General features: G+C 38.2%; 1 protein-coding gene across 1 annotated transcript in view; it reads right to left on the bottom strand.

Moving 5' to 3' along the window:
• The window catches only part of cnsta (consortin, connexin sorting protein a), a 50,984-nt gene that overhangs the window by 5,892 nt on the left and 18,816 nt on the right, over positions 1–26,276 (bottom strand). Inside the window, exons 2-9 of the mRNA XM_015351533.2 lie at positions 22,656–23,032; positions 21,873–22,078; positions 18,559–18,589; positions 16,691–16,777; positions 15,276–15,390; positions 13,891–13,912; positions 13,687–13,786; positions 9,302–10,182 (exon numbers count right to left, since the gene is read on the bottom strand). Of these exons, the coding sequence (XP_015207019.2) occupies positions 9,302–10,182; positions 13,687–13,786; positions 13,891–13,912; positions 15,276–15,390; positions 16,691–16,777; positions 18,559–18,589; positions 21,873–22,078; positions 22,656–22,974 (1,761 nt within the window). The 5' untranslated portion in view covers positions 22,975–23,032. The remainder of the gene's footprint in view (positions 1–9,301; positions 10,183–13,686; positions 13,787–13,890; positions 13,913–15,275; positions 15,391–16,690; positions 16,778–18,558; positions 18,590–21,872; positions 22,079–22,655; positions 23,033–26,276) is intronic.

Below are 26,276 nucleotides of genomic sequence, written 5' to 3'. Positions count from 1 at the left end.
TGGTTAATTCTTCTACTGTCGAGATAGAGGTAATTGCGGTGGCTCTGTGGCTAAGGATCTACGCCTGTGGCTGGAAGGTTGCCAGTTCAAATCCCTAGGCTGGCAGAGGAATTCTTCTCCTCTGGTCCTCTGAGCAAGGCCCTTAACCCCAACTGCTCCAGGGGCGCCGTATAATTGGCTGACCCTGCGCTCTGACCCCAAGCTTCTCTCCCTGTCTGTGTCTGTCATGAACAGCAAGTTGGGGTATGCAAAAAGACAAATTCCTAATAAAGAAATTGTACAGTATATGGTCAATAAAGTGATTGTATCTGATCAAATTTTACAGATTATCTTAATCTACCATTTACTGCAGATTATTTTATTGTTGTGAAGTTAGGACGGTGTTTTTAAGGCTTATTCAGGTAGAGTGTTACTTACAATACTGCAAGTGTTAGGTATTTTAAGGTATTTTACTATAGGTATTATAGGAAATTAGGTTAGAGCTAGTATTTCAAGTGTTAGAGGGATATAGGTTACAGGTAGCATTTACTGAGTATATTCATTTTTAAAGTGCTTTGGTATTATAGGTACTGTATATACTGTAGATTGCAGGTACCATTTACTGGTGTAATTGTAAAGCATTACTTGTTTAGTAACTAGACCACCATAATTACTTCTATCTCAACAGGAGAAGAATGAACCAATTATCATATTCCAGGAAGATCCAGAGATTATAACTGAGCCCTCAATGACAGACTTTGTCTCTAGTTTAACATCAGTCTCATCTAAGATATATTTCTGCAAAAAAAGCTTCCTGTAATATACTGGTGCATTTTTTTGTGTCCACAGCTCAAAAAACAGTTGGTTGCAGTCCCAGCCAGCATTCGACAGCTGCATTAGTCATGATTTCCCTTTTGCCCTGATGACACCACAGAGAACAGGTCCATAAACAACATCTTTCTAAACAAAGCTTTTTATTTTGTTTTGAAGAAGGCCGGAAATAGAGGCCTGCTGTGAAATTTTAGACAGTCATGAAAAATATATTATGGTTAGATATCTAATTTTACCAACTGCCATTCGTAAAAATTAAAAACAAAAGACAAAGTCATTAATTATTTAAAAAATGCTTAAATAAAAAAATGAAACATGATGTTCTTCTAGATTTCTTCATGGTGACATACTATTTACAGGGAAACACAAGGTAAAAAGGTGTGTGTACTGCTGTACTTCCACTTCAAATCAACAGCAGTAGCTACATTAGAAACTGCTGCAGTCCGTGACTGCACACAGAAAGGGAAAGCAATTTAAAAAAGCACTAATTCAAAAGACTACTTACAGAGCTTGCTGCTTCATGTATTATTAAATGTCTCCCTGGCTACCCTTGCATCTTTAGTATCTCATAACATATTCCAGCCCCTCCTCCTGCTTCCATTTATGTGACACAGTGCTAGGAGTCTTATAATTTATGGTGCACTCTCTAAAAGCCTGTCAATGGCATGGAAGCAGCTAATGGAAACACTGATAATTACAGTATTGCTAGCTCAGGAAACAGGAGCTGTTCAGTCCTGAAAGGGTCTTGATCCATTATTGTCTTTTGCCCCTTGCTGTCAAGGGTTTGAATTTACAGTGCAGTAGACCTGCACTCGAGGCACAGGCGCTTTTAGAAAGCATTGTGAGGGGTCAGGAGAAAGGAGGAGGATTGAGTTCGGTAAAAAAAGAAAGAACAAAAGGCAGATCTTTGCAGATGTACCGATCAGTTAGCCCCTAGAAAATAAAATGCCTGTATTGTTCTTCACCAGGTTTGCATCTGACAAAAAAACAAGTGGTTTCTGAATGTTACTTTTCTAAACATTTGCCATACACTCTGCATCAACGGCAATGAACATGAACCCTCTGGCTAACATAATAAAGTTTCCTTTCTAGGAAGAGGTGTTAAAGATTAAAATGTGAATATCAGCAGCTGTGCACACAGTATCTGACGCAGGACTAACAAGGGATCAGCATCACTCACTCCTATTACTTAAGTCAGAACAATTTGTTTTTTGCAAGAAGATCTGAATCCAGCGATTCACAAATTTACTTAATACTAAATAAATACTGTTTCAGACAACTAATCCTTGAACAGAAAAAAATACTTTGACCCTATAGCTCCTTGGCAGGCAGTCTTCAGGAAAAGACAGGTCCTTAGCATTATGCTCTTATCAGTCTAAAATCTGCAGCTGTAATGACGTCAACCTCACTGATGGTGGCTGGATTCCACAAATCTCAAGACAAGCCCATATTTGGCATTGTTGTCTAATTGCAACCAACTGCTGTGAACACACCAATTACCAAATCATTTCAGCTGCAATAGGGTCATGCAGCTTGGCTTTAAAACATGAATGGAAAGGTTCCAGGAGGAAAAGAAAACAAGACAAAGCACAACACCCATAATCTGTAATACATGCTATGAAACAATTTCCTATAGTCAATATTAATCCTAAAATAATACAGTACTCTGAATTTTTGGACCCTTTTGTATTGCCTTTATATTCTCTTTGTACAGAATCATTGCTCACGATCAAGTGGGCTTCCTTCCATAATCAGAGGTAAGGGATTTTAACTTTAGGTTCTTAGATGAGTTCCGGAAGACTGGTTTTGGTGGTTAAACAAATTGCTGCAGAAAACTTGCAGTGTAGGTCACTGTAACATCAGTTGTAAGGAAGGCACTGAACCCCAGAATGTGCCTGGTAAGTTGTGGCTCTCTTCATCAGAAGCTTCTGGGATCTGCTTTGCTTTTTGAGCATGTCACATCCTTCCCTCCAGTTTCTGTATCCCTGACGCCTTTAGCACATTCTCTGAACAGGTATTTATTTTTCACAGTGAAATGAAGCTCTGGCTATAACCCTTGTGCTACCACAGCGCAAATGAAGGCAAAATGCTATACTCTTGCTAAATCCTGTCATGGACAAGTGCATCATGTGGCACTGTGTGACTCCCCTTCCCCTTTGACACACTCCTTGATGCCTGTGCACTTGACCCACAATAGTGAACATTAGCGTGCCGTTCACGGTCACGTTTTCCCCCACAGACTTCAGAATTTATTTTGAAATCTAAAATATTGCCTAAGTTGTTCTTGATGAGATATGAACAATTATTCAAGACACAATTCTTTTCCTGCTCACTTCCTCAGACTTCCCTGATAACCTTCCATCTTTTCACTAATATTCCAATAATAATAAAACTTTCCTCCTTCTCCTCCATGGGTTCCACAATTTCGGTAAGATATAGAGGGACTATTTGTTTTATTACTGTTGTGACTCTCAGCCTTTGCCCATCAGTTTCACCAGTGCCTGGCAAGCAAAATACCCCTGGATACCCAAGGATACCCTTGTCCAGCTGATGACCCCACCAGTTTTGTGGGTGAGTGTGTATGGATGCAAGATTTATGTGTTCACGGAAATGTTGTGATTAGGAGGAAGAGAGACTCTTGCATCTGTATTTAGAATCCACATGGAGATTGTCACGCATCGTGCAATAAAAGTTTGGACAACATATTCAATTTTCTCTGAAATGTCACATACTCTCCCTGTATACATTTCACACAATAGGTGTCTATCTCTCCTCCCCAACAAAGCATGACCAAATTTAGAATGAAACCTTTCATGTCCACAGATCAAACTGTACCAGTGAAATAGTCCAGGTCTGAAACTGAACCATGAGGCCACTCATGACGCTGCATAAAGCATACAGTCCAGGGTCTTTCTTCAGTCTGTGCTCTTTTCAGTGCCACGTGAAGCAAGGAAATGAGATAACAAGGACTATTACCTTGCCTTGTACCTTATTACGTTACAAGCTGTACAAAGGTTATATGCGCTCTAACTAGTGTTCCTGGTTGACACCTTACTGCTGCAACCCCAGAATGAGAGGAAGTCTGTGCCAGCAGGGGTTCTCCAACCTCACTGTCAATACAGAGCAGGCAGAGCTACTGACACCCACCCGGCCTCACCAGATGCCAGCCCAACAGGACATTAACTGGTACAAATACACATCACCCTTGACTATTTCCTAACCTTAATACTTTGGAGTCTGGATTCAAATATGGCTTTTCATATACTGTATGTACCCTACACAGGACTCAGTATATTGTTAGTAATATCTGTATCACTAATGCAAACTAATGTCCCTCTGCTAACAGAAGAAAAGTGCATTGCATTAAGTAAGTCTTATTATTAAAGCTGGATCTTTCCATGGATGTAACCCAGAGTAACTGGATTTAAAACTGTAATGAAAATTTACTGGTGCCGTGCCATCTCAATCAGTGCTCTGTCTGAATTCAGTGATAAACATTTATATGCCCTGAAACAAAAGAAGGATCATAAAAAACGTTGTAGTAGACAACATGCACTGTATACTCACTGGTTTTACAGCTTTCCTGGAAATAGGAGAACATGTTCATCAGTCATTACTGTACAAACACCTCTCTGATCAGTATCTTCATTCAATTATTTTTAAAAAGGAGCTGGTTACCTTTTCAAAAATGCCAGGATTAACTATAACACGAACACACCTGTACTTGGTGTCCTCATCTTAATGTAGAGATTCATACAAAAGACTGATATTTCTTCCATGGGCGCAGTTCCACTATTGTTGGGCTTACTCATTTTAAAATGGTTTCGGAGCTGTATTTGATCACAATGTATGTACTACATAAAGTATTTTGAAATAGTAACCTTGCTCTCAGTCAGATGAACAGGCACTATAAACAATTTCTTCAGTGCAGATTGTCAAATTAGTTTGAAGACCAGCAGACTAGACAGAGAAGTGATCATTTGTGGATCATAACAATGTGTTTATCAAACCTTTTGTTTGTTCCTGTCTTTTTCTTACTTTAATTTACGCTGTATTTTCCACTAGATACAATCCTCCAAAATGCCAGAGAACTCCAGAATATTTACAATGATTCAATGGATGTAAAGTCTCATAAATGATCCATTTGTAAACTTTATTTTAAATGAAAACCAAAGCTATTAACATAGCTGTATAAAATTGGAAAAGAAACTGTGCATTTCTTCATCTGTATAAAATAGCTTTGTTCATCTCATTTTTAAAGTATAAAAGTATTTCATATTGCAAAAGACAGGACGACTCTCACAAGCAGAAGTGTAAATTAAAACTTGACGTTCACTGTAAACAGATCCCGGTTTTAGGAAGTTTTAAAAGTTTCACTGGCACACATCTATAACCACATAAATAAATAGTGGCTTCCGATTAACATTATAGTTATAAATTGTTTTTGCAGTGGATATCTGTTTCAATCCATTGAAAGTTTGCAGGTTTTCAGATGGGAGAAACATTACATTTCTTGCTCTGGGACACATCTGAAAATGATAAATACTAGAAATTAAGAATACATAAAACACCTTAGTTTTCCAAAAATATATTTTAAAACATAAATATTGGAGCTCTGTATCAAGATACTTTATTTAAAGACCACGTTTTAGCAGAGAAATCCACTATCCAATATGATATCCACATGATAATTCTGTAAGCATTGCCTCATCACTTTGTGCTTCAAAGCTTTTGCAAGCATTTGGAATTATACAACATTTAATATATTTTTGGCAGGGCGGTCTGTTTCTACAGTTCAACAATCCAGATTACTAATTCACAACGTCATCCGACTAATCCTAAACAAAGTGCTTTTCAAAGCCATTTTGAATTAGAAAAGGGTGCATTTATTAATGTTTTTTTTTTTCCCCAGACGTGTTTTAGCCCTGAAATCAAGAAGTTCAAGTGATGTCCCACAGAATATGCCACACATGGGCTTTAGAGGAATGTTAGTGCCACACTCTCCCTGAGAACTTGACTCAGTGGGACACTAAGAGGGAGATTCTGAAGCAAAGCAGCTGTAGAAACCACCAAAATATAATAATGTTATCTGTCACCTCATAAATAATAGGATCATTCCCATTCTTTTTCCCTAGCAAACACAACATTTAATGGAGTCTATTTCACGTCAAACTCCAATGGAGTTACAATTAACCTTTTTTTATTTCATACTCTTAGTACACTGGACACAATTTTCTAAATATTTTATGTTGAAAAACAAAGAGTTAGATTTGATCTTTCATTTCAGGACCTAAGAAACGTATAGCTGTACTGGAGGCTCCTACAGTTTTAATTTGCTCATATACACAAAGAAAAGTACTAATGAGGATTCCATATCTCCAGAAGAAGATTTAAAAACAAAATTCTTAACTACAGTTCCAAATATTAGAAACTACGGTTCGATAATTTCAAGAAACTAGTATGAACATTAACTTGAAAGCAAAGTAAACATACAGTATACTGAAGTTTTATAAAGTTTTACAAAGATTAAGCCTAATGCTAAGTATTATTTGCAATAATATCAAGATATAAGAATAAACCAAACAGCAATGGTTACAAGCCGATTTATAACTTTCAAATGTGTACCTTGTAAAGTGCTGTCAACTTCTTTACCGCAGGTATAGAAAAACAGTTATGTTAGAAAGTGTTCTTACACTTAGGAACGTGCGTGTAAGGCAGAAGGAAATGAGAGGTGATTATACAGGTCAGCAATGATAATGTTATTTATGAATTTACTGCCTTTCCTTGCTTTATAGTCAGTGCTGGCTGTAAGAAATATAATGATGACAATGCCAACTTGGATGAACAACCTGAAACACAAACAAATACAACTGCCTTTCCTCAAGCGTACAAACAAAACTTCAGTAAATTACTAAAATTAAATCAACAAAGGCAGAAAAGATTTTTACAAAGTACAAGAGAGAAATAAATAATGATGTGATGGAGGCTAAACTAATACATTTTATCAGTATTACAACAGAAAAGAACATTAAAGGAAGGAGTACAGTGTCTCAGAGATACTAATGGGAAAAGTTTAGATGATGGAAGGGACATTGCTGGTGTGTTAAATTAAAGTTCACTTACACATTTATCAAGGAAGAGCCTGACAACACATCTTCGACAGAGGAAAGATAGAGTTCTATATAAAATATTAACATTAGTTGTAGTTAGTAGAAGCACTTAAGACAAATCTCTAAGGCCTGTGGTTATTCCAGCAATTGTACTTAAGAAAACAAGAGATGCTATCAAGGGCTGAAAAGAATACTCCCCCGACATGGCTAATATACATTCATTGGAATACTGATAATGTAGGACCCATCCATAAAAGGGAGACAAAATCTCCCAAAACTGTAGGCCAGTAAGTCTTGTTTAATGTCTACATTTATGGAAACATTAATAGGAAGTATACATAATGGATCTATATGACAACAGGAAGGCATCTGCATGGGATGAGAGATACATTTTAGGTTATTTCAAGTAATAATTAATTTAAACCAAATTTGCGAATGCGCCGATGGCAAGAAGCAGACAGCCGGCCAGATTCTATACTCCTGTCCTCGCTTCAGGTGCCCCGGCAGCTTCACCGATTTGGATGATGCCAGCCGCGACTGGCTGAGGCACCTGACTGTGACATTATAACTATGTAACTTCTGCATGTTAAGATCATACGAATACATATATACAGTATATATTAATTTAAAGTAGAATTTGCTTAATGTAAGGATTTCCTTTTCTGTGTTGTCCTTTTATGATATTTAATTGATTAATTAAATTGATTCTTCTCAATCTTCTACTGCTTTACCCTTAGTGCAACAGTGGGGTAATAACCGTATACAGGTCATCGTTTTAAATGAGAATTTGTTTTTTGACTGAATTATCTCATTACGTAAAGTATAAAACATCAGTGGATTAGCACAGGGAACAGTTTTTGAGACCTTCCTAATTTACAGTTTATCAATGATCTAGGATCTAGCCCAGTTGGCAAACCAGTCAAGTTAGCAGATGATACCAAAAACATTAACAAACACTGTAAAAGCAGCAAAAGAGACTCAAGAAGATTAAGACAAATTCAAAACTGGGAAAACCCTGACCAATGGATGACATTTATTGTAGACAAGTGCAGAGTGTTGGTAGTAAAAATGATATAAAAAGGGAAACACTGAGCCTGAAGAAGCTACTACTACACAAATCCTAGGAGTTTACATGAATACATTAGTTTTTTCTCAAAACAATTTGGGGAAGCAATAAAAAAGACAGAATTTTAGGATGTATAGTTATAGGCATTAGATAATATATATAAAAGACTGATAAAATTGCACAATGCATGAGTAAGATTTGAATTAGAAAACTGTGTACAATTTTGGTCACCACTTAAAAAAAAAGAGATTGCTGCTCTGTAATCAGTTTGGAGAGGATCAACAAGATACATTTCCAGGCTTAAAGGAAACTCCTATTCTGACAGGATAAAAGAACTGAATCTTTTTAGTCTACACAGAAGATGCTATAGTATCTAAAATCCTCAAAAACACTTAGAAAGTCAACCAAACGGGCTTCAGACTTAACAGTGATACAAGAATGCAAAGACACAAATGGAAACTAAGGGAAAAAAACATTTATAAAATGAGAACAGAAGACACGTGTTTATGCAAAGTGTTGAAGGAGTCTAGAACAAGCTACCCAATTATGATATTGCCCATTACTTCTTTCAAGAGAAGCAGGGGAGATCTTCATATCAATTAGCTACTATCAGCAAACCTAACTAGATGGGCAGAATGGCCTCATCACAGGCACAACCTTTCTTATGTTCTTAACAATTTGCCAAGTGTTGTGAGCCTATGTACTGTAATATAGAAAATCTGAATAGGAGCACAAATGTCATGCACTGTTTCTCAAAGTCATTTGTCTTTGAAGTAACCTATATTTGATAAAGGAAAACCATTGTTTCTATATGTCATACAGTATGTGGAATTACAATCAGAATGCATAATGAAGGAATTGTGAAACATTTTTAATCCATGAAAACAAGCAAGAGTCTTTGATGCATATAAGATGCAAGCTTTTGTATGAAATAAACTAACCATGGATGGGAGGAGACATTTTTCACATCATCTCGACTTCCAATTTACTCAAAGATAAGGGAACGAGCAGGAATAATCCAGCAAGACGTTTGTCTTATAAAGGAACCAGTAGCTTATTAGCAGTGGAAAAGGATCACGCAGAGCAGAGTCTTATTTTATGCTCTGTAATCTTACAGCTCAGGCATAGTTAAGCCATTAATAAAGGGCGAGGTGAATACATCGGCATAAAATCTCTATCTTATTTAGTTGTAGAAAACTAAATTGCACTAAATAACATAAGTTAACACTGAAAAGAAACTGACTTGAAGCACTAATGAACAGTTAAAAAAAAGCACCTGACAGCAAACATGTGGAAGAAAGCTGCTCCCCCTTACCTCTTCAATCTGTATGCGCTTGGCTAAGTCATCCAGCAAAGACATGCCATCACTGAGCCCCTCTGTGTCCAGGGAAGCTGTGTCCTCCTCCGAGTCAGGTGACAGATCTTCTAAGGATACAGGATCAGCCTCAGGAGTGTCTTCTTCTTCTTCTTCTTCTTCATCATTCCCTCCCTGCTGGATGTCCTGGTCTTCATCAGGCCTCTGTTCCTTTTCTGTTTCCAGCTCCTCCACTTCCCCAGGCTCACCCTGCTCAAGTTCACTCATTTCCCTGGGCTCAGGCAGCTCATCCCCTGTCTCTGTGCTTCTGGGGTCCCTGGCCTCCTTTCGGGGAGGTAAAGGGGCACCTTTGTCCTTTTCCTTTAGGCTCTGATCCCCATCTCCTGCCTGCTCCTTGCTGGAGGATGAATGCTCATGCTGTCTGAGCTCACATTTCACTAATGCAGGACCAGCCAGCCCGGGGAGGGCCTGCTGTTGCTCGGTGTCCAGCCGCTGTGCTGAATCCAAAGGCTCCTCCTCCTTCTCCCCCGCCCCCCTCTCCTCTCGTCGCTCTTGGGAGGGTTCTGCAGCAGTCAGCACATCTCCCGGGAGCTCCCCTGCCTCTGCCGCCACCACTGCTGCAGCTGGCTGTGCACGCCTGCCCTCACCACCGGCACCATCAGCAAACAAAGAGTCAGAGCATGGCCTGCCAATCAGTTCTGAGGCCTGCCGTGTGCTGGGGGCTGCAGCTGAGCCGGCACGTTGCGACAGCTCCCCCTGGTGGCCTGACATGATACTGTCCTCCATAGCCCGCTCCCCATGTCCTGCCGACTCACTCCTGTTGTCCGAAACGAAGGCTCCTTCCGACATTACTAACTGCTTGACTGCCTCAGTGACACTATCTGAGAAAGGAAGGGAGACAGAAGGCACAATCAGCACCGCAGCTCTCTATTTTACAGCCCCTGACAGGCCCCTCCCTGTCACTCTCTCTAAAGATCTTTGATTGATCAGGATTCATCATTGCATGACTCATCCACTACAGACTCCAGTTGTTAAATAATTCACCCCCGTTTGCTTCCCTTGTGCGCTGCAATAAACTATTTTCTCTCATGTTCACTTAGGGCACCTAGCAGATTACACTAAAATGATCTCTAGTGTTACTGCCACCAGGCACAGAAAAACAGCAATTGTAATTTAAATAAAATAATATTCTTAATAACCTGAAAACAATGTTTCTGTGAGTGCTACATAAATGTACAGGAATACACCTGTGTCTCAAAACATAACATAACTGAATTTCTTTTGACTGTTTTAAAAACATGATATTTAAAAACAATGCAGAAGTTTGTTTTGTCTCAATATGACAAAGAAGATTTTTACATTTAACTTAGGAACAGGAAATTATCCTTACATATTGCAAGAATAAGCATATTTTTGTTTTATCCAGGAAATGCATTCTTTCACTTCCTTTACAAAAAAAGGACTTTTCAATCTTTGTTTTCTTTAAAGGCATTCACTTGCACTATAAGTACATCTGACCATCCTTCAATATGATGAAAACAACTTCATATTTGTAACAGCAGTGGAAAAAAAATCGCTGTTATTTTAATGCCCTCCTCAGACATTTTCACAATTTAGAAACCCACATACAATACATACTGTATAAAATAAGGCTTACAGAAACCTGCCGCAGGATATATAGTAGGTTAACACACAATGGGCCTGATTTTAATGTACATAAACTGCTCTTTCCAGAGTAGATGAATTAGATTGGGAATATACTCACCATTTGCCCACAGAGAAAGTCAGATCTCAGTAATTTTACATTAAAGATACAGTAATGTACCTTTTCTGTACATCTATTTAGCACTCAAAATGCATACTGTTGTTCGTTTTCTAAATTAGTTTCTTCAGTTTTTCTGCACTTTGTCCAAGCAAAATCATTGTGAGTCCCATGAAAATGCAATGCAACCTGTTTTTATATGCATCCTTAATGTGGCATCACAGAGCTAAATAATGCCCTTTGTCCTGTTAAGTTACTGTTAAGTCATGTGAAAATATCATGGCCACCAAATGCTAAAGCTTTAATAGTACAGAATGAATCATCATTACTTCACCATGTTGTATCGATGACTAACACCTAAGAAAACTTCATTTCTAACATTCTGAAAAAGGTTTTTTAGAATGACCACCTATGCAATTTGCAGAGCATCTCTGAAAATCCTTGCGACCTGAAAAACTACCAAAAGAAAGTAGAACAGAAATTAAATGCAAAGTAAGCGATAACCGAAAAATAAACATCTTTGACTTCTCGTTGACAGCAATCCTTTCAAGATATTTTTAGGCATTTCATTTTTTGTTACTCAAGAGTTGGGATATGGTCCTGATACAAAAAATGTTTACAGTACTGTAAATGCCACAGTATGTCACAGATAAAACTAAAAATAATAATAGGTTTATTCCATGCTGAAAAGAGAAGAAAGAAAACACAACATTTCGGCTGTGGAGCCTTCTTCGGGAGTGTAAAAATCTTTCACACATCTTGTCTGTGCTATAGGTTTACACCAGTACTAATGACCTACAGTATATGCAGTCAAACTACAGTATTTCCTTTCTAACAGCTACAGTTAAGGGCCTTTATTCTGTTTAGCATGCAAAACAAAGGAAGATACAGTACATTACTATTGTTTATCTTATATGGTTTAAAGATTATCAGAGGGATTTTCAAAGCTGTTTCTTCTAGAGTAGATTTCACATTTCATTTCCCGATTGAAACGATAATTCCACAGAATTCCTAATATTCATGTTTTTTCACTAAAAATACTTTTAGGGATTTAAAAGAAAATATAGAGCAAAATCCTCCCTGGAGCAAAGTGCTTTCAATGTTGCGTTTGTTCATAAGGTTCTGCCACTGTACTCTCATCCCTTCAGTTTGATATCACAACTGCACCACGTGGCACTATGGACACTTCCTCCGGTTTCAGACTGTGGTGCGGGAATGATTGCCGTCTGCCTGGCAATAATTCCCGCTTCTGGAAACACACTCCTGTCTGTGTCCTGAGTTTCAACCACATCAACAGCTGGGTCACTCGGATTGTCACAAGCAAAGGAACATAGGAATCAAGGCCATAAGCAACAAAAAAAGCTTTTTACAGTCAGTAAGATGTGATGTTTGACTACAGATAGATTTGGCTGACGCTTTTATCCAAAGTGACTTACATTTGCACCCATTTGTACAGCTGAGTGTTTTACTGGAGCAGTCTGGGTGAAGTGCCTTGCTCAAGGGTACAACAGCAATGTCTCACACGGCATTTGAGCCCACAACCTTCCAGTTACCAGTCCAGAACCCTGCCCACTGCTCCACACTGCTGTCATTAGAAAGGCTACATTCCTGGCTATGAAACAACATAGTCTAGCCTTGTCATCTGTCTTGGGTTCCCCTCCTTTGGACCCACTTTAATCATCCCTGTCCTTAGCTCGCCACACCGCCCACTGGAATGTGCCCAGCCACTGAAAGGATTTCCCCCACACAACATAGAACAAGCCACTAGCTGCCTCTTTAAATGTGGGTTGAGAATAATAGTGGCATTCTTGTCTGTTTAATAAATTAGAGAACAGAAACAGGCCATGTGTTCTCATCTGTATTCCTCCCAGCAGACATTCAGCAGATAGAGATGTGCCAGCTGACGACCCATGCCGACAGATGGCTATCCAGGAAAGAACAGGATGGTGAAAGTGAAACCCGTCATACACAATGGCTGTCTCGCTGACCTCAGGTAACAGACACTCCCCGAGCTCTTGGCTCAAATGGGTCAATTGCTTCACGAGCTGGTGGACCGCCTCACGGATACACAACAAGAGAGTGGCAACAGGGAGACATGGTCGAAGATATTATATTACGGATCACTCTGAGGGCTGGAGAGTCCTTTTTTGACGAGCGTAAAAGCGTGAGACACATAGTTTCTGTGATCATCCTCATGCAGCCCAGCTTATATTACTCTGTCTTACAGTGCAAGGCCCAAAGAAGTGCGCTTTGTTATATACATGCAATTTATTATCAATTCCCCTTCTGAGCAACAAAAAGGCTAGATCTCTACAGTGCATCCACAATGTGCTGTAAACTGGTCTTTTGTTGCTGCTAACTAATGCGTACAGGTAAAAACTGAGGACAGTAGTTAGCAACAAAACTTTTACAGTTTTCATGCAGAACTCAAGCTATTTGACCTAGCCTACCCAAATGTATCACCTTGAAAGAATTGACAGTTACCGAATGGTTTTAAATCCTAAGCAGTCATCTTGCAGGAAGAACACAGTTATGTTTCTAATGACAACTTGATTACATGTTGCATCACACAGATAAATCTCTTAGGTGCCACAGCTCATGGAAGAACAGGTAAACACATTACCTGACGTGCTTGCAGTAAGTCTGGAGTTGGGCTTGTCGTTGTCTGTAGCAACCCTCCCTGTAATGAGCTTGTTTTTCAGAATACTCCCAACAGCGACGGCCTAAAACGACATGTAAAACTCAACGTGTAACACAGTAGGAAAAGTGCTCTATCTGTGAAAAGGAAATGAAGCAAAAGCACAAGCAACAGAAGAAATCCCCATACCTTTTCGACACTGACAGCGGGCCTGCAAAGAAGAAGAAACAAAGTGAGTCCATTTCACTCGCTGCAACAGTACTGCGTTTTAGGAATTTTCTCTACGCAAATAAAGGAAAATGGAAAGAGCGGGTAGGCTGAAGCCTGCTAGCAATCTAATATTAGCACAACACATTTCCCATGTTGAAACCTTATCACTTGTCTCAAATTGCTTAAAGCACAGCAATAGACCATATGTTTAAATCATCGTCATCACATGCGACAATCAGATGCACAAAAAGCTGGGCTGAAGGAGCAGGGCTGGGACAAAGGCATCCTTTATCAGGGCTGGTGTTTGTCTGGTGGGAGAGAGGGCTGCTGCAGACCTGAGGTGAGGTTTGCTGTGGGCTGAGCATAAATACAGCAGACCTGGAAACAAAAACATACTCTCCAAGCAGCGACTAATTATGCATTTCTGATGGGTGATGAAAAATTTAACTCGCGGGGAAAGAAAAAACACAGTGGCTCCCAAATCTAAATAAGTATAAAGGTTCAAACACTTCTAATGCTGACTGAAACTTGTATACAGTTTTTCCAGGAGTTACGAAATCATCTCAATTTGCGTTTTTGTGTGTTTTATTATTTTATTGAGGATTAGACTTTTGTATGTTTTTCTACAACTGACAAATCCAGGCTCCTTGCTTGTTTTACACAGTAAGAAGTGTTACATTCGCTGCCTGGCATGCATTTTTTAATGTGGAAGCTGCAGGCAAAAACAGAGCTATAACTGTCTGGATACAATATCTTAAAAAAACACCAAGGATTTTACAGGCTGACATTCACTCTATTTGATTTTTAATACACATAAAAATCACATCATTAATTACCATTCAATTATTCTCAATAACATAGTTCAATACACAATCCCACTGAGCTGGAGCCCAACTCTGATAGACAATGGGCGCAAGGCAGGATGCACTCTGAATGGGATGCCAGTTTATCCTAGAGTACCCACTCAAACTCGACACTTTAGAGACATCAACTAACCTAAGCAGCACATCTTTGAACTGTGATAGGAAAGCAGAGCATCTGGCAAGAACCCACGACCTTGGGGCTGAACGTGCAAACTCTACACAGTCACAGAACCGAGGACCCAAGATCTGTGAGGCAGTAGCACTAACTGCCATGCCACTGTCCTGTCCAGAGTACAAATAAACTTATTTAATACCACCCAAAATAAAAGAGGTATACCAACCCTTCACAGAAATTAATTTCCTAAAATGAAAATCTAGTTAAAAAACACAATTTCTTAGTACACACTTAGCCTCGGGATGCAGGAAATGTTTTTCCATAGCAAACTGATGACTGTATCCATGCTTGCTCCAGACAGTCCATGCAGCAGAACTCCTTCTTACCTTTGGTGGGTCTGACAAAGTTTCCGCAGTGCCGCCAGGTCTTCACCCTCGGAGCCCCTGAGGTCTTCCCCACCCTTCTTCTTGTCTGGGGAGGCAGCAACCTTCCATTTGGACTCTGAAACCACCAAAGGCTCATTAGGAGACATGCAGAAAATCATACAGCTCTACGGCCTGCAGCAACAGAAAACTTAATAAATAACGGCCTTCTCCTTTGGACGTCAGTGGACGCTGTAAACCTGATTCTGACAAGACACCACACTCTGACAACTCATAGCATTGTCTGACTGGTACACATGGATTTTATCATACTACACTGCCAAATAAAACCGCAAGAGACGAGTACAATTAATTGTCCACTTAGAATAAGTGGTTTTGCTCTGTCCCCTCTTACAGTACACACAGGGTAAGGGCTAATCAGCAATAATTTAGAGATATCTAAGGCCCTAGGCACTATTTCTAGTAAAACAACAACAACAACAAACATATAAAAAAACAGAAACATTCACTGCTTGTTCTAAAACCTATTTTCTTGAAATGGTAGTCAACTGATACACACAGTAGGCTTAGAAGACTACTGTAACTAAAGTAATTTAGCATTTTAAAGTAAATTAATTTAGTAACTAAAAAAGATTGCTTCTGTATGCACAGGGTTTATTCCATCTGTACATAGAGATTCACGATTTCCTGCCAGAGTACTGTGTCACACTGTGCAGACAAGCTGGGGTCTCAGAGGGTTCTGGGACTGCAAATAATCGACTAATGAAGTTTTGAGTAGGCAAAACTATCTACAGTCAAATTTTCTGCATTTCCTTTTTTATTTCCTGTTACAGAAAGTTCTTAAGACATTCTCCTCTCAAAAAAGAAAAACTATGCTAATCAGATTACAAATGATCAAATCCTCTTCCCGAAGAAAGGCCTGCCTTTTTTAAACCTAGAGTATGATTACTTTTTTAACAAGCTTTCTACATTGTACAGTAGCTGAAGTCTCTCAGTCTGACTGGAAGGAAGACCCTTATACTGTAAGTTTAACTTTAGATACAGACCACTGTAATTCACCTTATATTCTGAAGAAAATGCCATGTATCATTTCCTTTGTCAAATATATTCAATATAAAGTTTAGCATAATCAGGATTAAAAGAAAATATCTGTAGCTGGTGAAACATCCCATTGAATTCACATCGTCTTGGATCTTCTTAGTCTCTGTACAGAAAGCAAATGCTTCCCCCACCCTTTGTGTGTTGTTGTGTCAGTCTGTTGAAGGGTCAGTGACATTCACAACCCAGTCCTCTATATTGTTTTTAGGGGCACAGATCAAGACAAAACAGGGGGCGAGGTGAGAAATCAGCACTGCTAAGTATGTGCTACACCAGCAAGCAGAGAAACCAGTAAACACAGAGGAATTACTTTTACATACCCCACTGCTTCTGAATAGCTGACAAGTTGGACAGCACTTGCTCGTGATACAGTTTTTCCAGTTGAATGAACTGGAGAGCTTTTTCATCTGAAATGGATGTTAAAGAAAGAAGGCAACAGGTTCCATCTGCAGTCCTAAAGCAGAGCTGTCTAAGGTTATCTAAAGCTGGGTGCAAGTGGGAACTAGTACAGCAAACGAAGACAGTTATCATCTTAGGTACTGAGACTTCTTTGTACAGAGTGCAATGAGGTGAAGGGAGAGACAATGAGAGTCTTTATACCTCCTGTTAAGAACTCTGTTCTGCTTGAACTGGAAAATACAAAAATTTGCAATTAAAATGAACTGGATTCAGTGTTACCTCTTGTTACGTGCTCAAAACTGTAGTTCTTTTAGGAAACTCTCTCTGACAGCTAATTAAAAAAAATCTCATTCCAGAAAAAGAAAATCAAAAGAATGCTCATGCTTATTACATAAATTTATTTAAGGAAATTGGCAAATTTGACTAGCAGGCAGCCTCAGCTAAGGTCTGCACCTATATTCAGGTTCTCTCTTGCAGATGATGTTCAGAGTCTGACTGTGTCAAAGGTTAAGACAGAGCACAGCAAGCATCAGAGCAGGCAAAGGGTGAAGGGTTTTCTGTAGGTCCTTCTTTTACACTTTAAGTCTAATGCCGCTAAAGAAGAAAAGATTACTTCAGAAAGATTTATTAGTTTGTTGGGGGGAGTGCTGGGAAGCATGTTAGAAAACATTTGGAATTTTATAAGCTTTACTTTGTACTCCAACCAATGACAGATTTAAAAAGGAATATTACATCATTTTTTTCCCTACATCAGTGTGGTTGGCTGTTCTGCATTTTATTAACAACAATAAACATTCTGACATATTCCTCTGATACTTGTTCTTAAGAAAGTTAAGTTAAGACATCTCTGTGTTGACTAACAGTTACCATGGTTGTTTCAAAAACAATGAGCAGACATCTGCAGTTCACACAAAGTCAAAGGCAAGCGGTACTGTGCTATAAAAGTTCAGTTCACACAGGAAAAAAGGCGAATAAAAGTTAGACATTTATTTATATGGTTAACTAGAGAGAGACTTATCATATATAAATTGAATAAAAGCACAGCAAAAGAAAGCTGCGGTCTCTCTCATCTGTACTTGACTTTGTGAGACATGTATTACCGTACCTTTTACTAAAATCAAACTTAAAGAGGGAATTATTATTATTAAAATTTCCTTTTCAAAGAATCCCAAAGCATATGACATATACAGTAGGAGTCTATACTTTGCTTCATCTATCACTGAAGAGAGCACCCACTACAGCAAACCACGTCCCACCAAATCAGCTAGAGAAAACAGAAAGCCCTTCACCAATCGAATTACCAAGGAACTTTAGGGAAGTTTTTCATGGAATTTCTGCAAGATCTTCTGCAAGATCACAGAAAACCTGTGTTCCACAAAAGAAGTTCCTCCTTTTCATGGTTTTATGAAACAACTTCCACTTGTGCCTAATGCCTTCAAGTTAAATACATATGCTAAACAAATGGTGTGGTTTCCAAAGCTTGTCATTTAGTAATCTTTAATGCACTTTCATCATAATCTGCAAAAGTTTGATCACAGCTACTCATGACTTGCTATGGAGAACTATAATGTCATTAATCCATCGCATTTATCTATGAAATCCAACTCATTCACTATCAGGTTTACCTCCTCATTAATAATATATTTTTTTCCTCTCCACACATCCATAAAGGTAAAGGCTATCTTTTGTACTACAACATCCAGATCTATCAGGAAAGCAGGAAAAAGCACACAAACATCGTTCTTCCACTTTGACTTGTAATTCTGTAGAAACACAGATGAAAGGATACAGTCTTTTTCCCAGAAACAGGTCTCGGCTATCTAAAAAAAACAAACGAAAAAGGAATAAAATATGTTAAAACTAATTAGGATGAGAGTGTACCACAAACCAGTGATTACTGTAGGTTAAAAAACTGGACACATTATTTACAGTACAAAAATGCAGTAAAACACTTATTTTCATATAGTACAATGCAGACATGGATCTCCTTACTGTTAACACTGCCATTTACTGTATGTGGTACAATAAACTTTGATATGTCCTCATCTGAGACATCACCCTTCCAGAAGAACCTGTCCCATGTGCATCTCCAGGATAAACACAGTGAAAATACACTCCTTTATGTTTCTAATGATGTGGGGGGCTGAGCTCAAAGGCCCCCATTTTCTGCTTTGTTGCTAATGGCAATAACTATGTTTCCATAAATATGAAGTGCCTTGTCAAGGCCTCTGCAAGATGCCCAGGGTCTCTGGGGAGGCTGTGCCAGAAGGAAGGGCTTACTTTGAAGGAAGAGCTGAATTTGTACATACTTTACAAGTACCACTTCAAACCATGGCTGGAATTACCATTACAATTATTGAAAAGCTCAGAAACAAACAGTTTCTTTTGTGGGAGTGTGACCACTCTTCTTTAGGTTTTAACAGCTTTATCCTACAGTAAGTTGTCTCAAGACATTTTTTGTAATCAAAATAACTGTTTCAAAAAGCACATTTTTTTAAATTTTCTAGCAGGATCTAAAGGAAACTCCATTTTTCTTCAGATCCTACCATTAGAAACAGCATCATTACTGACATGCACATTCGTGAATACCACCTACAGCATATGGGGGTGTTTTGTGACTCAACACTTGAACCCAATATGTACTGTGGCGATGAAAAGACATCCCCTGCTGAGCAAGACACTTTTAAGCTATATTTGCAGGGCTATAGAATGGATAGCCGGCATTCCAACTGGGCTTTTATTGTGATGTGTGTGCAAATAGCTTGTAATGTAAGTGAAGGGGGCTGCTGCTGAAAAATAAGGCTGATGGTTCCCTTAGGTGAATGGTCGTTACCAGCAAAACACTTCTGCTTAAAAAGGGTATAATTATAACTGTTCCATGTACATGTATTTACTTTATCGCAGGTGCCTGAGACAAATAAAGCTAGTAAACCTAGGAGACGTTGTGCTACAAAAACCTACTTTTGGCCAAAGCCAGTTGAAAAAAACCCTCACCTTTTCTGTTAAATGAGTCTATCCAAAACTACTCTTAAAGACAACATTTTAATGAACAAGAACAACAAGCGATCACAAACTATTTTGTTTTCCAGACCTCTGCATGAGAGGAATTGTCATAATTAAAAAAAGAGAGAGCAAAACTTTAATGTTTGTCATTTGTTTTCACACAGCCACTTTAGAGTTGGAGTTCCCACTTGCAATTTAATATTAGAAATTGTTAATGGATGAAAATACAATACAACCCTTGTACTAACAAAGAGGAAGACCCAGAGTTTGCTTGCTTTCACCCAAAAGTGTGATATGATAAAAGGAGATAAATACTACGCATGTGACACTTTGCATGATGAAATATATATGTCAATCTTCAAATCTTCTAGACCTTTTGTTATTCATAGGACCATATAGGTATAAAAACTTCTATCTATACATTCTGTCAATCCATTCAATATGAAACACACCAAACTGCTCTGTGACGCTTACAGAGGGAACTGTTTTTTTTTCTTTTGGGTGCATTTCATTCTGAAGCAGAAGGATATTGTGGTGGACAGGGGGAATTTATGCAGAATGTTTTGAGAGCAGCAAGATGAGATTCATTATTCACTCAATATAGCTGCTCTTATGATTTCCTCATTAGTTCACATTTCATTACAAGTAATAAGAATAAAATAAGGGAATAATACTGTTTTGTTTTCTGTAAATCATGACAGTATCTATTTCTGAGTAACTGAGCTAATAGTAGTAATAGTAGGAACCGCTTGCATTTGTATAGTGCCTTTCATCCCAAATAATATAAAAGGGGGCTTATAAAATAAACATATAACTGTATGATACTGAGTTTAATTAGAGAGTCTAAATCAAGGAAGACTTTTTTTGGACTATATACTGTATGAAAAACAGGTATTCCAGTACTTTGCTATTAGTTACCAAAAAACTAAAGGAGGTGGAGTGACTTTGCTCTCACAGGTCACGGTGTAAACAAAGCCAGAGAACCAGCCCGTCACTTGCTTTCCATTGGAATTTATCATTACTAAATTACAAGGCCAAGTCATTTGCACATTATTGTTACCTACAATCTTTTCACAAAACACTTGTCGTGCTGGGGACTACAGTGCTGATACCATTTGCTGGAACAGGATTTCAGCATTTGGCCCGATCATATGATGGCGAAATATTCAATTGTTAACTTTGGAGCTAACAATAATAATAATAATAATAATAATAATAATAATAATAATAAGAATAAGAATAAGAATATCATAATAATAATCTTAACTCTTGAACTATCAGTTGTACTCCTTAACTACAGCACAATAACATACTTCTAGTAAATGTGTCCCCCTATTTTGTCAGCATTGCATTATTATATTAGCGGGATTAGCAATGTTTTCACAGACGGAGTTTCAGATACAACATTGCTAAATGTTGCATAAATTGTTTCAGGGTTCTTTGTCTGGAAGCAGGTGGTTAAAACACATGGCAGCCTCCAGGTAATAAGGAAAACACCGAACTCCAGCTGACACCAGAGATACAAAGCTTATTTGGCATAAGGGTCGCTTTGCATGGATTTATAAAAATATCCATGTACAGGTTTCAAAAAAAGAAAAGGATTCCAACAATACAGATGTTTCCATATATAGTATTAAACCTTTTTTTTGTACAGTGTTACATTGTGCAGTCTCTGCTCATGTGTCACAAATACAAAATACCTAAGATTAGTTGTCTAGGTCAATGATTCTGTTAGTCTGCCAAGACTTAGACACAAGAGTCTAACCCATTAAGGCAAAACTCTAGTGAGACATTGGTCTCATTTTTTTCATGTACAGTTTCATCAAGGACATGTATTGTATTTTCAAGTATAATTTTTTAAAATGTTGTATGTGGAAAAACTCAGGATTCTTAAATCGGAAGCTATGGAAGCTATTCTTTAGGAATAGAAAACAATTATCTTTTATTACAACATACTGGACCCTTCTTTCATCAGTTGTAACAGCACGTATGCCAAGGTGTTATTAATATGGCATGGTTTTGGAAAACTGCACCATAACCAATATGAACACGTCCATACTGCGCTGGCTGTGTAGCAGAGCAGCCCTGAGACAGACAGACCTGGTGAAGACACTGGGGCAGCTGGGTGTAATCACTCTCTTCACCAAGGCTCTGGAGAGATGAGAGCAGGGGCTGCAGAACACCACACCATCCTTTCTGAGGGGGACAGGAGGGTTCACGCGGGATGCCTTCGTCTTTGCCTGAGCTTTCAGCACCTGTGGTGATATTGTCTGCAGACACCGAAGTGCAGCTCTCAAGAGCACCTCCTGCTAACACAAACAAGCTTTAAAAGCACCAAAAACAAGCAGAAATAAACACAGTGCTCCGAATCTGACCTCTTTCAATCAGAATCTTCACAATCCAGCAGAAACCAAAGACTAACTGTAATTCTCCACTTCAATATACTAAATGGAACTGTCTCAAACACAGTGAACACTGAGAAAACTATTGTGTATTTTCGCACCCACCACCTTTCCCAGTTTGCAATTGATGCATATAAGGAACCTCGAAGTGAATTACACAGTGAAAAACATGCATCTGACGTTCAGACACAAGATCTGGCAGTCTTGTTAAATAGAAGATACCAGGATGAAAATAGTTTCAACCATTGGTACAGTACGTTTGTTCACACACACATACCAGTTCTCTAACTTACAGTACAAGAGACTCATTTTTGCTTGCTTGCCTCTGAAGAGTAAAAGTGAATAGCTGGGACATTACAGAACATTAACAAGAAAATTGAAATTAACATTCACTGCTAATTTCTTTTAAACAGCGAAGTCCAAAGGCAACCTGCACCGATGAAAACTTTGCCACCGAGAAACAAAACAACAGAAAAAGTACCTGAGTCTTTTGTCTTTGTGTCTTTGCTGCTCCTGCTGCCTTCTGACGAGTCCCCCTTCTGCTTGGCCGGCTCAGGGGGTGTGCTGTTGTTATTGGTCTCCTCAGTGCTGCTGGTCCGGCCTGCAGATCTGGGCTCGTTGTTGTTGACCGTGTCTTCCTGAGCGCGATGGCGCACAGTGGGCGACGCCAGCAGGCGGTTCTCGTTTTCATCCGGCGCCTGAGGGCTCATACAGCTCGGCCCGTCGACATCGTTCTGGGGGTCCCCTACCTCGTCAGCCTGCTCGGTTGCCTCGTTCCTCTGTGTTTCTTCTTCATCCATGAGAGCCCAGAGTCGTGGAGCATGAATCTCCCTTCAGGACAGGATTCTGCCTGGGCTTCTGAAATTGGGAGAAATGTGTTACTGTATTGATTCTATCTTTTGCGTGAAAGCCCAGCTCTAGTTTCCAGGGTCTGAAATCTAGCATGCTTCTATGTCTCTTTATGTAATAAACTCTATAGCCTACAGATTCACACATGGAAAAAAAGTGTGTATTGATGCAGTTAAGGCTTAAGTGAATCCATCTATTCCTTCTGTACAACCTTAAGCTGTAGATGCGTGGAAACTGGGAAAATGTGTGTTAAACCAAGGTTCTGTCCCACAGCAAAGACACTAAAGAACCTTTAAAGGAACTGCTGTCTTCCAAATGTCCACATACTGTGATGTTAATGTAAATTAAAAATGTTAGCCAAAACAAATTTGTCTATTCTGGATAACAAATATCATGAAGGCTTTATTATTTATTGAACAAACAGTTATCAAGTAAAATATGCATACAATGTTTAGCTTTCTTCTTCTTCTATCTTTTTCATTTACAATTACAGTTTTTAGAACTATGCACATTGTGCCAGCAGGGACAGGCCAACAATTCAAGTTAGACTTCAAACCCTCCTTAAGAATGCTTACCATTACCTCTAGAAAAGGGCATACCGTCTAAAAAAATAGGCTAGAACTGACAAAACTGACAGGACTAAAAGGTTATGTGTGACATCAAGCTGCTGCTGTAACCTGTGAAACCACAGTTTATAGTACAACTAGAAATAATTGTAAAAGACATCAGTGAAAGAAAAACAATAAATAAGGAAATCAAGCTTTACTCCAGCCAAAATTAATAATAGTTCAAGTAGGTAGCTGCATCAGCATGCGTAGGCTGCAAAGGAAAAGGTAAAGGTTTATTTCGTGCCGAAAAGAGAAGAAACACAACGTTTCAGCACCCGAAGAAGGCTCCACAGCCAAAACGTTGTGTTTCTTCTCTTCTCTTTTCAGCATGGAATAAACTTTTACTTGTTCCTTCAAATCCAGTAATATTCTTTTTTCATAATTCTTCAAGGTTTCACCACTTTATGAATATGATATACAGCGGTACTGTATGTCAATGTCATTTATAAGAGAGAAACACAGACTTTCACAACTATTTTTGTCCTACAAGACCATTTGTTAGTGTCACTGCTACAAATTATTTTAAATGGTCAGTTAATTGTTTTCAGTAAATATACTGTATGGGAACAACTGAAGGTTAATCCCGTGCTGAAAAGTACAAAGCAGAAACGCAACATTTCAGCTGCTGAGCCATTCAGGAGGTGTCTCTTGCAGGTGTCTTATTCTTACACCTGTAGAAATGTAGTGTTTCCTCTTTTTACTTTTCAGCATGGAATTAACCTTTACTTATTTCTTTGAAGCTAACGCATGCTGATGCAGCCGTACTGTCCAACCCCATTGATTAAATACAGTATGTTAAAATATTTATTATAGTGGTTCTGGGTTCTTATTTGTTATCATGACTATGTTTTCAAAACCTCAATGAAAACCTTTGTTTTCATTGAAGACATGTCAGCTATCAAATACTTAACATCAAATAACTATCTTCGCAGTACTGATCATGGATATAGAACACTATACTGGAAGCTACAGATATCCTATGCAGACATGAGTAGGACAGTTTCCACAAACATTGCATATGATTCAGTTGTCCTCATTTCTTGGGCAGCTAATTGCCAAAAATTGACTTTTTAAAATATTTTAAAGCCATTAAAATATGTTTATGGTCCACATAAATATAGTCCTGAAAAATGTTCACAGTTTGCAATATTACACACCAATACTGGACCATTCTTCATCAGAAACTATAAATGTTAAAGTATAGGCTGTTCGGAATATGTCTGCAGGGTTTAGCTCCTAACAAGGAGATAAAACACTAGGGTTATTCTGTGCCAATTCAACAAGCTAATGGCACTGTAAATATCATAAATGAATGAACAATGGCACATAGAGTATTAGTGAAAGCAATTTTATGGAAAATTCTGAAATTTAAGTGGTCAGTTCCTAGTACTATGTATTTATTAGGGCACTATCCTTTTTCAATCTTGAATGAACAGAGTGAATTTTTGAAGTTAACAGCTTTGAAAGCTTGGCTGATACACCCACCGAAATTCACAACCGGGTAGTAATATTTAAAACTTCTAGTTATAGTCTTACTGTATATTCACATCAAAAGAATTGTATGAAATACTTTTGGTGACTAAACATGATATTCTATGAGCTATCAAGGGATTACTTTTAGCTTTATTACTTTCAGTGGGTAATTAAAATGATGTGGCAATGATAATGTCAAGCTGAAATTTACATAACATTGAACTAATTTTGGAGGCAATTTCATGATTTCGCTTCTTTATACTGTATATCCCTGAGATATAAGTAGAAATAAAAGTGTTTTTGACAGGTGGAATAGTATTTGCAGGACATAATACATTCCAATTAGGGCTGAAGAAGCAATTTATTGAGAGAATGGTTTTAAATTATTCAGCCTTTTGATAGATTGCATAATTTTGTTGTTATATAATTTGTTATGTCATATTATTATTTTAGATTATATTATTTGTTGTGTTCTAAAAATACCTCATAATTTAAGAGCTGTAACACTTCACAACTCTCAGTTCAAGCATCCCATAAGGTTTCACATGTATTTACCTATACTTAGACTAAAAAATGGTGATCACTATTAAGAGAGCAATAAGATTTTTTTTTTAAATAAAAAGCATACTTTTTTATACAAAATAGCATACATTTAGTTTTCTCAGAGTTTACTGAATTCTGAAAATGATGTTAAGGTAAGACAAAGACACTATGAATACTATAAATACTATAAATATGAATCTGCTTGGATAGGGATTTAAAATTCGGAAATCAAAGCATTACATTGCAAACCTCAAGGCAAGTCTAGACTTAGTTTCCAAGGCACATGGTTTTTATCCAGCCAATAGTGACAACGATCGTGAGGCTTTGAGTTGATGCATGAACTGTTATGCAGCTTAATTACCACATCTGCTCTGTAAAAATGAAGATTTCATTGCACATTCATTTATTACACATGCTGAATGGAGACTCTCCAGGACCAAGGCTTGCTACCCAGTATGCAACGCTACTTCAGCTGGGTGTACATAAATAATTGGAGATACATTAGCACTACTGGTGACTTCTGAATGAACTTTCCTAAAGGAAATATCAGGACAGAGTAATTAAGGGTTTTATAAAGAACGCATAAAATATGTCTACATCTAAAATATTATCAAAGTCATACAACATAA

Source organism: Lepisosteus oculatus, chromosome 2 (genome assembly GCF_040954835.1).
Source record: "Lepisosteus oculatus isolate fLepOcu1 chromosome 2, fLepOcu1.hap2, whole genome shotgun sequence".
NCBI lineage: Eukaryota > Metazoa > Chordata > Actinopteri > Semionotiformes > Lepisosteidae > Lepisosteus > Lepisosteus oculatus.
The sequence above is the reverse complement of the archived record's forward strand: the minus strand, read 5'-3'. Positions and strand labels throughout refer to the sequence as shown.